Genomic DNA, 13,642 nt, shown 5'->3' on the forward strand with positions numbered 1-13,642 from the left:
CCCCCCCACACACACAGCACTGTCCCTCTTCACATCACCAGCCCCCCCCCCACACACACACCACTGTCCCCTTCATATATCATCCCCCAAAGTGCTGCCCCTATCACATATCCCCCACAGCACTGTCCCTCCCACATCCCCCCACACCACTGCCCCCTTCACGTATCCCCCACAGCACTGCCCCCTTCACCTATCCCCCCACAGAACTGCCCCCTTCACCTATCCCCCCAACATCACTGTCCCTCTCACATCCCCCCAACATCACTGTCCCTCTCACATCCCCCCACAGCACTGTCCCTCTCACCTATCCCCCACAGCACTGCCCCCTTCACCAATCCCCCCAACAGCACTGTCCCTCTCACATCCCCCTACAGCACTATCCCTCTCACATCCCCCTACAGCACTGTCCCTCTCACATCCCCCCAACATCACTGTCCCTCTCACATCCCCCCACAGCACTGCCCCCTTCACCTATCCCCCCACAGCACTGCCCCTTTCACCTATCCCCCCACAGCACTGCCCCTTCACCAATCCCCCAACAGCACTGCCCCCTTCACCTATCCCCCCAACAGTACTGCTCCCTTCACCTATCCCCCCAACAGCACTGCCCCTTATCCTATCCCCCTACAGCACTGCCCCTTTCACCTATCCCCCCACAGCACTGCCCCCTTCACCTATCCCCCCAATATCAATGTCCCTCTCACATCCCCCAACAGCACTGCCCCTTTCACATCCCCCCACACCACTGCCCCCTTCACATCCCCCCACACCACTGCCCCTTCACATATCACCCCCAAAGCACTGCCCCTTTCACCTATCCCCCAACAGCACTGTCTCCCTTTACATCACCCCTCCCCCCCCACACACACACACCACTGCCCCCTTATATCACCCCCACAGCACTTCCCATTTGCATCACCCCCACACACATACACAGCACTGCCCTGTTAACACACACACCCATAGCACTGCCCCCTTTACATCAACACGCACCACTACCCTCTTAACATATAACCCCCACAGCATTGCTCCCCTTTACATGAATCCCCACACACAACACTACCCCCCTGTACGTGACCCCTGCTCCCCAATCATCCTTCACAACTTCACAGCCCTGTCCTCACTTCACTCTCCTACCTTACACACACAGAACGGAGAGCAGGAGGTGGGACAATCTCGAGAAGGCAGAAGAACAGCAGCCCTGCGAGCAGAGAGGCAGCCGACTGTGTGACTCCCAGCCAATCACCTCCCAGCAGCCAATCGCCTCCAACCTGAAAAGTTATTTCAGGCAGCTGCCTCTCTCCATTCAATGCCGGTCCCGCCCCCAGTCAAAGTCCTGCCTCCGGCCATCCACCCTGTTCTGCTAATGACAGCAGCAGAGGCAGGGAAGAAAACGAGCAGCTGATCGCGGCGGTCCTGATAGAGCAGCAGCTCGGGCCGGAAACGGACAGAGGGCCACCATTTAGTGATGCCTGTCCTAAGTCATGGGTTGCTCATGGTTCATTAGACTGAATAGTATGAGAGTCTCTTAAGTCAAGCTATCCTGCTTGGAGCACCTGAAGTATCCCAAAACAGCAGGTTTAGCTTGTAGTGGCATGTAGGGTCACTCACAGTACACTCACTGTTGAATCTTCAGTATATTATACCAAATCAAAGTCTATGGACACATGCAATGAATGTTATAAGCCCAGAAACAACTTGAAGGGGATCCCAGCAAATACTGTAGTATACCTCCTCATGTGTAGGGATGATCGAACGGTTCGGGTCGACCATCGGTTCGGCCCGAACATTGGGTGTTCGAGGTTCGGCCGAATTTAGAACTTTTTGCCCAAAAAGTTCGGAATTCGGCAACCAGAACCGCCCAAAATGCAATGCTTCAGGAAATGGGCTTTAAAAGCCCGTGATAGGACCAGAACCATTAGCAAAAGCCAATTGAGCGGGCAGGAGAATGCTAGGAATGTGATTGGAGTGACTAGGGGGTCCCTAGACCAATCATTAGTGAATACGCCCCCCAGTATATAAGATCGCCCCCGCCATATTCCTAGCATTGTTATACTGGACATGGAAGAGAGTGGAAGCAGTTCTGTTAATTTTACTTTAAAAGTGTCATTTAGCTATTTATTAGTGTGAGGAAAGGGATATCTAGTGTAGTTAGAGTGCTCCTTTACACTTAAGTTAGCTTCAAAAATGTAGTTTCTGTAGGGAAAGTGTTAAGTGTAAAGGGACCGTAGTGTAGTGTAGGGTTAACTGGCAGTGACTGCTATGGCAGGGTGACAAAACCCTTCCATAGCAGGGTGACCGCTATAGAGAAATGATTATTTCTCTGAATTGCTTCGGCACAGGAATATGGCTTCTCACCAGCCAAGCATTTTTTATGCTGCAGGGGCTGCCACTGCCAGTGCTTTTTTGAGGACATGTTTGATGTCAGACATGACATCTGAACATGTGTATAGGGGGTATATATACACATATATGTCTATATATATACCCCTAGACATATATAGGTGTGATAGTAGCAGAAATAAATGCTTGCGCTAATGAAATCATTTACAGTAATATATTTCTGCTACTATCACACCTATATATGGCTAGGTATCTATATACATATAATTATGTGTGTATATATACCACTATACACAAGTTCAGATGTTTTGCCTGCCTCAAAAGAACCCAAAAAAATGCCAAAAAAACGCTAGCGTCAAAAAAAAAAAATGCCCAGGTGTGTTTTTGCTGGCATTTTTTGAGGGGTTTTGGAGGCAGGCAAAACATCTGAACTTGTGTATAGTGGTGTATATACACACATCCATATATTTATATACACACCTAGACATATATAGGTGTGATAGTAGCAGAAATATATGCTTGCGCTAATGAAATTATTTACAGTAATATATTTCTGCTACTATCACACCTATATATGGCTAGGTGTCTATATACATATAATTATGTGTGTATATATACCACTATACACAAGTTCAGATGTTTTGCCTGCCTCAAAAGAACCCAAAAAAATGCCAAAAAAAAAAACGCTAGCGTCAAAAAAAAAAATGCCCAGGTGTGTTTTTGCTGGCATTTTTTGGGGGGTTTTGGAGGCAGGCAAAACATCTGAACTTGTGCACAGTACCACTATACACAAGTTCAGATGTTTTTCCTGACTGCAAAGAACCCAAAAAAATGCCTTCTATTAAACCGGCAAGGTGTTACAGCAGCGAAGCCAACCCCCTGAGCTGAAAGTTTTCTAATACAAACAATCTTTTTTTTATGGTTCTGGACATGCTACAGAGCTGAAACTTCACATGTACACTTTTTAGACCCCCCAGATCTGAAATCCAAAGAAAAATCAAAAAATGTCCTTTTTTTTAAATTTTTTCAATAATTGGCTTTTTTATCAAAAATGACAATTTCTAAGAACTTTTTTTGTGTGATTTTGTGTCTGGGGGGTCTAAAAGGTGTACCTGTGAAGTTTCAGCTCTGTAGCATGTCCAGAACCAGAAAAAAAAGGATTGTATGTATTAGAAAACTTTCAGCTCAGGGGGTTAGCTTCTCTCCTAGGTGTGATAGTAGCAGAAATATATTACTGTAAATTATTTAATTAGCGCAAGCATATATTTCTGCTACTATCACACCTATATATGTCTAGGTGTGTATATAAATATATGTATGTGTGTATATACACCACTATACACAAGTTCAGATGTTTTGCCTGCCTCAAAAGAACCCAAAAAAATGCCAAAAAAACGCTAGCGTCAAAAAAAAAATGCCCAGGTGTGTTTTTGCTGGCATTTTTTGGGGGTTTTTGGAGGCAGGCAAAACATCAGAACTTGTGCACAGTACCACTATACACAAGTTCAGATGTTTTTCCTGACTGCAAAGAACCCAAAAAAATGCCTGCTATTAAACCGGCAAGGTGTTTCAGCAGCGAAGCCAACCTCCTGTGCTGAAAGTTTTCTAATACAAACAATCTTTTTTTATGGTTCTGGACATGCTACAGAGCTGAAACTTCACATGTACACTTTTTAGACCCCCCAGATACTAAATCCAAAGTAAAAATCAAAAAATCTCTTTTTTTTTTTAACTTTTCAATAATTGGCTTTTTTTATCAAAAATGACAATTTTTAAGAACTTTTTTTGTGTGATTTTGTGTCTGGGGGGTCTAAAAGGTGTACCTGTGAAGTTTCAGCTCTGTAGCATGTCCATAACCAGAAAAAAAAGGATTGTATGTATTAGAAAACTTTCAGCTCAGGGGGTTAGCTTCTCTCCTAGGTGTGATAGTAGCAGAAATATATTACTGTAAATTATTTAATTAGCGCAAGCATATATTTCTGCTACTATCACACCTATATATGTCTAGGTGTGTATATAAATATATGTATGTGTGTATATACACCACTATACACAAGTTCAGATGTTTTGCCTGCCTCAAAAGAACCCAAAAAAATGCCAAAAAAACGCTAGCGTCAAAAAAAAAATGCCCAGGTGTGTTTTTGCTGGCATTTTTTGGGGGTTTTTGGAGGCAGGCAAAACATCAGAACTTGTGCACAGTACCACTATACACAAGTTCAGATGTTTTTCCTGACTGCAAAGAACCCAAAAAAATGCCTGCTATTAAACCGGCAAGGTGTTTCAGCAGCGAAGCCAACCTCCTGTGCTGAAAGTTTTCTAATACAAACAATCTTTTTTTATGGTTCTGGACATGCTACAGAGCTGAAACTTCACATGTACACTTTTTAGACCCCCCAGATACTAAATCCAAAGTAAAAATCAAAAAATCTCTTTTTTTTTTTAACTTTTCAATAATTGGCTTTTTTTATCAAAAATGACAATTTTTAAGAACTTTTTTTGTGTGATTTTGTGTCTGGGGGGTCTAAAAGGTGTACCTGTGAAGTTTCAGCTCTGTAGCATGTCCATAACCAGAAAAAAAGATCATATAGGTGTTAAAGGAGGGTCCCACATCCCTGTTCTACTGAAAAATTATCTTTTTTTTTCTCATGGTTCTGGACATGCTACAGAGCTGAAACTTCACAGGTACACTTTTTAGACCCCCAGATACTAAATCCAAAGTCAAAATAAAAAAATCTCTCTCTTTTTTTTTTCAATAATTGGCTTTTTTATCAAAAAACTTTTGGGAAATTCGGGTGTTCTGGTCGAACCGAACTTTTCAAAAGTTCGATCATCCCTACTCATGTGCAGTGCAGGCTCATCCTCCAGATATTATAAATCCTGTTGTCCATAAAGATCCTGGTTTGCAGTTTCAGCGTGTCTTCTTACAGAGCCATGTCTCTCTTTCAGCCATTCAGCTTTTTCACAGATGGCATCAAGTTACCATCAAAAATTTGCTGAAATGTTATTGAATCCATTTTTCCTTCTACTCGTGAGATGTTCCCTGTGCCACTGGCTGCAATACAACCCCAAAGCATAATTGATCTACCCCCATGCTTAACAGTTGGACAGAGGTTCTTTTCATTAAATTCTGTGCCCCTTCTTCTCCAAACGTACCTTTGCTCATTCCGGCCAAAAAGTTAAATTTTAACCTCATCAGTCCACAGAACTTGTTTCCAAAATGCATCAGGCTTGTCTATATGTTGATTTGCAAAGTTCAAACGCTGATTTTTGTGGTGAGGACGTAGAAGAGGTTTTCTTCTGATGACTCTTCCATGAAGACCATATTTATACAAGTATCTCTTTATAGTGGAACAGTGTACCACAACTCCAGTGTCTGCCACATCTTTCTGGAGGGATCGTGCAGTCAAATGTGGGTTTTGAATTGTTTTTCTCACAATCCTGCGAGCTGTTCTGTCTCATATTTTTCTTGGTCTTCCAGATCTTGGTTTAACTTCCACTGTTCCTGATGATTGCCATTTCTTAATTACATTCCGAACAGAGGATATTGACACCTGAAAACGCTTTGCTATCTTCTTATAGCCTTCTCCAGCTTTGTGAGTGTCAACTATTTTCAGTTTCAGTTTTCTAGACAACTGCTTAGAAGATCCCATGGTGCTGATTGTGGGGGCAAGGTCAGATGAGTCTGGGCATTTAAAACCGTTGAGATTGACATCACCTGGTCTTCCCAGACGATGATTGAGAACAATCCATGACACTGGCAGGTCTCAGCCTTGCAAAGGGGGCAGTGCATGCTATAAATTCTGCAGGGTAACCAAACTTTTGCAGACGCCATTTTTTTGTTTTCTGTCATTTTGAAAGTGTAAATGATGGAAATAAAATCTAACTTTTGTTGACATATTATAAGAATGCCTAATCTGTAATTTGATGCCTTTTGGAGATTTTTCCATCTTTCCTTGGCTTCTTTATGCACATTAATACACATTTTTATCTGGGGTGCCCAAACTTTCAATCACCACTGTATTCATGATGGATAATATGTAGTCACAAATCACTACATAATTGATAGGCTTATCCTACTCCAGCACCAAGCTAATAGAGCAATGAGCCTGATAGTATTAAAATATATAGTAGATTAAGCTTGACATGTTTTGCGATAATAACACTTCTTCAGGAGCCTATTTCCTTTTGTAATATTTCATTTAGGTTCTATCAGGGCCTAGCAGCTCAGATAGAAGTAGTAATGGTAGTTGTAGATGCTGGAGTAACTTTCAGTATATATATATATATATATATATATATATATATATATATATATATATATATATGGGACCAATAGCACTGTAGACTGTAGATATATCCTCTGAAACTCTCAAAGAAGTCTGTATTAAGGGGATGAATACAGAAAGCTTCAAAATATAATAGCGGTGAGTATTCCCTGCCTGCAGTTGAGAGGACCACAAGTCGACTGTTCCTCCATGTGCTGTCAGCTTGCTAACAGTGGATTCTCTGACAGATTACTATGTCCTGGGATTTCCTCTTGAAAACATATAAATTATTAGACTTGTTTTTTTTTTCATAAACTTGCATGCTCAAATTACCATCTTTATACCTACAGAGGGGAGAAGGTTGTCTCCAGAGGATTGCTATATGGGAAACAATAGCAATCTTTTACTGAAACTCCAATATAGGTAATCACAGTTTCTCCTGTTGGTCAGGGATGGCTGTAGAAGCCAGCAAGTGGCCAAAGCTGACATATTTAAAACATAATTTATCCAAATCAGTAGACTGTAAGGTAAACTATAATATTTTTGTGCATACCTTTGGTTTCGTCAACCATTTTTTTCTCAAGCTTTTTCACCGTTGTTTCTATAAAAGAAAATAAAAAGACAAAAAAAGTATTTCTAAGAAAGACAATAAAAACATAACAATTAAATAAAATGTAAACATTTTCATTTATATTTATTGTTGGGCAGGGATGGCTGTAGAAGCCAGCAAGTGGAGCTGGCATATTTAAAGCTTAATTCAGCTGCATCAATAGACTGTAAGGTAAACTATAATATTCTTGTGCATACCTTTGGTTTCATTAACCATTTTCTTCTCAAGCTTTTTCACTGTTGTTTCTATGAAGGACAATAAAAACATAAAAATGAAATAAAATTGTAACATTTTTAATTTATATTTAATCTTCACAATAGAACAATAGTAAGCACCTGACAATTATTATTATTATTTTTTTTTTTCAATTTAGAACGCTTCAGTGTACTCTGGAAAAGTGTGTATACAGTATTTATACATGTTTATATGACAGCCTAGGAGGTTTAGTTATTGTTCCAGTGATAGTCTGAGATGAAACACAGAGAAGCACTCTTAGAATGTGCGTTAAGAACTAAATATGTGCCAAGACTCTACAGCACAATGTTTCTTCCCTATAAGCAATTTCAAGCACCCTTCCCAGAATATAACCTCCCAGCATTACCATGGTAACAGACAAATAGCATACGGGCACATGGGACCATAGTGAACCTTAAACATAACTATTCCAAAATGCTGTATATACTTAATACAGTGTCGGAGGCTTTTTTCACTACATTGTATCTGGACTACCATGGTTCAAGGACTTTTCTATTTGGTTACAGTAGTTGTCTTTCTTTGTTTCTCTTTATCCTTTTTTATGTATTTTTATTCTTGTAGCTTAAGTTACCAATAGACATCAGAGATCTGTTTGACATCTTTGCATAAACCTGCATAACATCTGCTGTTGATCATTGTAACTGTCTTGGTAGCACGCAGAAGTCTTCACAGCTTCCCTGGCTCCTGGTTATGGTGCAAAGAGTGTGGATGATTTGAACAGTATAACTAGGCCAAGACTATACAGTCCATCTAAACTTCTGTGCATTAATAATAATGTGCCTGTGTAATTTTCTTTGGAGCTTAGAGCACCTTTAAGCAAGCTGCAGCTTCTATGGTCTATGGACACAAGGCCCAGTAGTAGAAAATTGGCATAACAGAACACAACAGTCTAGAGGCAAGAGGAAGCAATGTGCACAGAGGTGGAAGAAAGGCAAATGGGCTGGTTTATTGACTAAGCTTAGATATAACATGAACGCGTTAACTATTTCATTGCGATTTTTGGCCAACATTCATTCAGTGAATAACAAAATGTATATGATTTGACTAATATTTGTTAGGTGAAGAGGAACTGCTGTGTCTTCCTCTTTATGAAGGAATTGGCTAAATACTTTCCAACTCAAACTCATAAAGGTGTCACTCTTCCAAGCAGATCATAATCATCTGTCAAGGAGAACACAAAGGGGTGAACTTTGTATTGACATTAACTGTTCCCTGATTTATAGTCACTGCTTTGAGGCAGTTGAATACCTAACAGTAAAATCTCTGCATTATTTTCTATGGTAGTTTACAGTAATGCTCATTATTGCTGTCTAAGTTCCCCTGAATGTTAAGACTAAGGGTGCATTCACACTTGTTAATGCTCCTGCTCAGCGATTAGATGTGAGAACCCCATCAGGTTCAAATAGCTGCAGGGGAAATCCCCATTGAAAGCAACAGGAGGCTCCTTGCTTCCACAGCTAAGTGCGCCCACACAGATGTAATCACTAATAGATCAATCAAAAGCGAGTGATTGGCCCTGGATGCAGACAGTCTGTGTCTAGGTCCAATTACATAAGATCCCTGCATGAGAGATTACATGTTTAATGGTCATGATTAGCTGTGGGATTTAGTAGCTTCCTATTGCTTTCAATGGGGCTGCCTCTTGCAGCTTATTTGGGAGAACCCCAGTAAGATTCTCTCTTCTAATGGCCAGGCGAGTGCATTTCCAAATACACCCTAAAGGAGTTTTATGATAACATCTGCTCACTTTAGAATAAGCTCCCAGAGTGGCTCTATGTGATTACACCAGCATAGATGCATAATGTCCAAATGATCCTTAATGATGTTGCTCAGAATCTGGGGCACTGGTACAAAGTTAACAATCTCTACTAAAGTAGATTTGGGAGATGATTAAGGACTTAAAGAAGTGTGACACTAACCCCCCTTACATTGAAGGTGCAGATGTTGAGAAGGTCCCTTGCTTTAAATCTTTGGGAGGAATATCTTTGATAATCCCACCTGGAGATCCAATACAGCCAGCATGGTAAAGAAGGCATACCAATTCCTTTACTTTTTGAAAAAGTTGCATCCTCACTTTTTGCATTATTGTTTGTTATGGTAATTGCTTGGTTGTAGATAAACAGGCACCATAGTGGGTGGAAAGGACTGCACAAAGGATTATTAGCAACAATATGCTCACCATCAGTGATATTTATAACAGTAGGTGTAAGAAGATGGCCCCTGTATTATAAGAGGCTTTTCCCATTCTTCTTATAGACTGTCTCCTTTGTTACAAAAGGGGTCATGCAGCATTAGGGTTAGAAAAACCAGTCTGAGGAACAACTTGATGATGCAAGATTGAAAAAATTAGCATCACCCTAAAATATTGCTGCTGTTGTTAGCATTATTTTTTTTCTGAATATCACTGAAATTTGAGATTGATAGTACTACACTTTATGAAAAAAGTATGTGAAACCTCTGTTCACAACACTACTGATCAGAAGTTTTCCAGCCTTGCCAGTAGCAACAACTGGTCTAAATTGTTTCTTTTCTAGCCTTTCCAGCCATAGCTGTGTACGCTGTGCGAATTTAATTATGGGCAGATCATGAGTGGAGGATAATATAGCATGCTCTGGGGTTTGGACAACAAGCCCGTCAAAGTGTTGACCCCGCAAAAACCTGAATGGCATTGGCTGGTATATTTGAGTAATACTGGAAGTGGAGGTGACAGCGACGGCCTCTTAAAGGGGACTACACAAGCGAAGCTGGTGCCAATAGATGGATGGTGGATCCACAAGTTTTAATATGTTTTAAGCACTTGTGACCTGTTTCAGGTCAAACTTGGTGAGCGAGCACTGCACCTAGAGGTGATTGGTAGGTTAATTTCTCTGGATGTTTTCACTAGAGCACATTACTAGAGATGTCCCGAACTGTTCGCCGGCGAACAGTTCCCGGCGAACTTCTCCATGTTCGCGTTCGCCTCGGCGGGCGAACATATGCGATGTTCGGTCCGCCTCCTATACATCATCATTGAGCAAACTTTGACCCTGTACCTCACAGTCAGCAGACACATTCCAGCCAATCAGCATACCCTCCCTCCCAGACCCTCCCACCTCCTATAAAAAAGCAAGGGCAGCATCCATCTTAGATTCATTCTGAAGCTGCAGAGTTAGTTAGAGCAGGGAGAGGGCTGCTGTTGCTGCTGAATTGATAGGGAAATCATTAGCTAGGCCAGTGTTCTGTGTCCACTCCTGCTGTAAGGACAGCATCCCGACAGCACCCCAAAAAGCCCTTTTTAGGGCTGGTATTTCAGTCTGCTTTTATTTATTTTTTTCTATATATTTATCAGCCATTTTTGGAGGCAGGCATGACTTTTTTGGGATTAGTGTCGGGGGGGGGGGGGTCTAAAAAGTGTACCTGTGAAGTTTCAGCTCTGTAGCATGCCCAGAACCAGAAAAAAAAGATCATATAGGTGTAAAAGGAGGGTCCCACCATCCCTGCTCTACTGAAAAATGATCTTTTATTCTGGTTCTGGACATGCTACAGAGCTGAAACTTCACAGGTACACTTTTTAGACCCCCCCAGACAATAAATCACACAAAAAAAGTTCTTAAAAAGTTCTTAAAAATTCTCATTTTTGATAGAGAAAATTTTGATATTGGAAAAATAAAAAAAATAAAAAAATAAAAAATTCTTTGGATTTAGTGTCTGGTGGGTCTAAAAAGTGTACCTGTTACTAAGTTTCAGCTCTGTAGCATGTCCAGAACCAGAAAAAAAATTAGAATTAGGGTTAGGGTTAGGGCTAGGGTTAGGGTTAGGGCTAGGGTTAGGGTCAGGGCTAAGGTTAGGGTTATTTTTAGTGCTTAGGGTTAGAGGGTTAGGGTTAGAGGGGGTAGGGGTAGGGTTACTAACTCTTACCCTAAGTATCTCACCGTAACCCTAACCCTATCCCCTAACACTAAACCTAACCCTAACCCTCTAACCATAACCCTAACCCTCTAACCTTAACCCTAACCCTCTAAGCCTAGCCATAAAAAATAACCCTAACCCTAACCCTAGCCCTAACCCTAACCCTCTAACCTTAAACTTAACCCCCTAACCCTAACCCTAGCCCTAATCCTAATTCGTAATTTTTTTCTGGTTCCGGACATGCTACAGAGCTGAAACTTCACAGGTACACTTTTTAGACCCCCCCAGACACTAAATCCAAAAGAATTTTTTAATTTTTTTTATTTTTATTTTTTTTTTAATTTTTCCAATAATTGTCTCTCTATCAAAAATGACAATTTTTAAGAACTTTTGTGTGATTTGGTGTCTGGGTGGTCTAAAAAGTGTACCTGTGAAGTTCCAGCTCTGTAGCATGTCCAGAACCAAAAAAAAAATTAGAATTAGGGTTAGGGCTAGGGTTAGGGTTAGGGTTATTTTTAGTGCTTAGGGTTAGAGGGTTAGAGGCGTAGGGTTAGGGTTCCTAACTCTAACCCTAAGTATCTCACCATAACCCTAACCCTATCCCCTAACACTAAACCTAACCCTTACCCTTAAAGCCCAGTTCCTGTCCCATTTTGGTCGGTTCTGGTCTGTTTGCGGTTGTTTGCGGTGCGTTAAACGGGGAGTTTGGTCTGTCACTGTGAAGCGGGCGTAACCCTTACAACACCTGATCGATACAACATCATACCTGATCGTATACACACACTGGATGTTTTAAAGCACGTTATTCCAAACAATTTAGGAATGTTAGGTGATTTATGCCCTTTATGGATTAAAACCCGACTCTGCGTCAACTACGTAATTTTCCATGGGAGTTTTGCCATGGATCCCCCTCCGGCATGCCTCAGTCCAGGTGTTAGTCCTCTTGAAACAACTTTTCCATCACTATTGTGGCCAGAAAGAGTCCCTGCGGGTTTTAAAATTCGCCTGCCTATTGAAGTCTATGGCGGTTCGCAATGTTCGCCGGTTCGCGTACATTTGCCGATGTTCACGTTCGCCGTTCGCGAACATTAAATTTTATGTTCGCGACATCACTACACATTACTACTACTTTTACTTTATTTATTTGAAATGATTATTATTGACACTGTACATAACTGGACTGTGTATGAGGACTTGATGTTGTGTTTCATGTGTGTTTTCACGGTTTAGAACACAACGCATTTAATGTGTTACCTGCCCATTTATATTTATATATGCAGTTTCTTCACAAGTGTGTGCAGACTAATATTTGGGCAATGATATTAAGGTTTATATTGTATTTATTATAGCATTCTTTTGAAGGTTTTGTCTTATTTCACATATTTAATGAAGAAGTGCCCCACTATATTCAGTTTATCATAGATTGTTTTAGTGCTTGAGTACACTGAGCGAATAGTTGCAGCAGTTCCACATACTTATCTTTAATTTTTAGGTCTAGCAGCATGTGAGTTTTATGTCTAGTTTTTATGTTTAGTTGTTGTTCACATTGAAGAAATTGGTGTTAATATAATATGATTTTTATGTATCTTCACACTAAGAAAGAAGGTGCTAACAAAGAAGGTGCTATTGATTTTTAAGGCCCTTCGATTTTTGCGCACGATTATCAAAACAATATTTTCGCTAAAAATCAAAAAATAAATCATTATTAACAGATAAAAACACAGCAAATTAAAAAAAAACTCCTAATAAATATAAAAATTAACCTGTATTGAGCTAATAAATAACATATATTTGTAAATTTTACATTGCGCCTTTTTGCAAAATGGTGAAAATCGAACGTATGCACAAATCCAAATTTCTCTAAATACCTGGAGGTTCTCATTTTTCACTTACAGCTTCTAGGGTTTATAAAAGAACCCCCCCCCCCAAATCATATATTTTTTAAAAGCACATGACCTGTAGAATAAAAAGAAGGTGCTACTGGTTTGAAAGGCTGCACAATATTTGCGCAAATGTTTATCAAAACAATAATTTAACTAAAAATACACTAAAATCATTATTATTAGGAGATAAAAAAAAAACCCACAGCACATTTTACTAAATCCCTCCTATATTCCTACTAAATATAGAAGCTGAATCTGTGTTGAGTTAAAAAATAACAACTATCAATTTTAAATTGTTCCTTTTTGTAAAATGGTGAAAAACGAACGTACATAAAAATGTAAATATCCAAATTTCTAAAAAAAAAAATTGAGATTTTCATTTTTCACTTACAGCTTTC

At 40.2% G+C, this 13,642-nt stretch overlaps 1 protein-coding gene across 1 annotated transcript in view; it reads right to left on the reverse strand.

The window, feature by feature from the left end:
• Positions 1–13,642, reverse strand: part of LOC309550556 (uncharacterized protein) — a 263,513-nt gene that overhangs the window by 134,377 nt on the left and 115,494 nt on the right. Inside the window, exons 56-57 of the mRNA XM_082250908.1 lie at positions 7,416–7,463; positions 7,162–7,209 (exon numbers count right to left, since the gene is read on the reverse strand). Coding sequence (XP_082107034.1) covers positions 7,162–7,209; positions 7,416–7,463 — 96 coding nt within the window. The remainder of the gene's footprint in view (positions 1–7,161; positions 7,210–7,415; positions 7,464–13,642) is intronic.

This window comes from Pelophylax lessonae, assembly GCF_965119305.1.
Source record: "Pelophylax lessonae genome assembly, chromosome: 3".
NCBI classification, from domain to species: domain Eukaryota; kingdom Metazoa; phylum Chordata; class Amphibia; order Anura; family Ranidae; genus Pelophylax; species Pelophylax lessonae.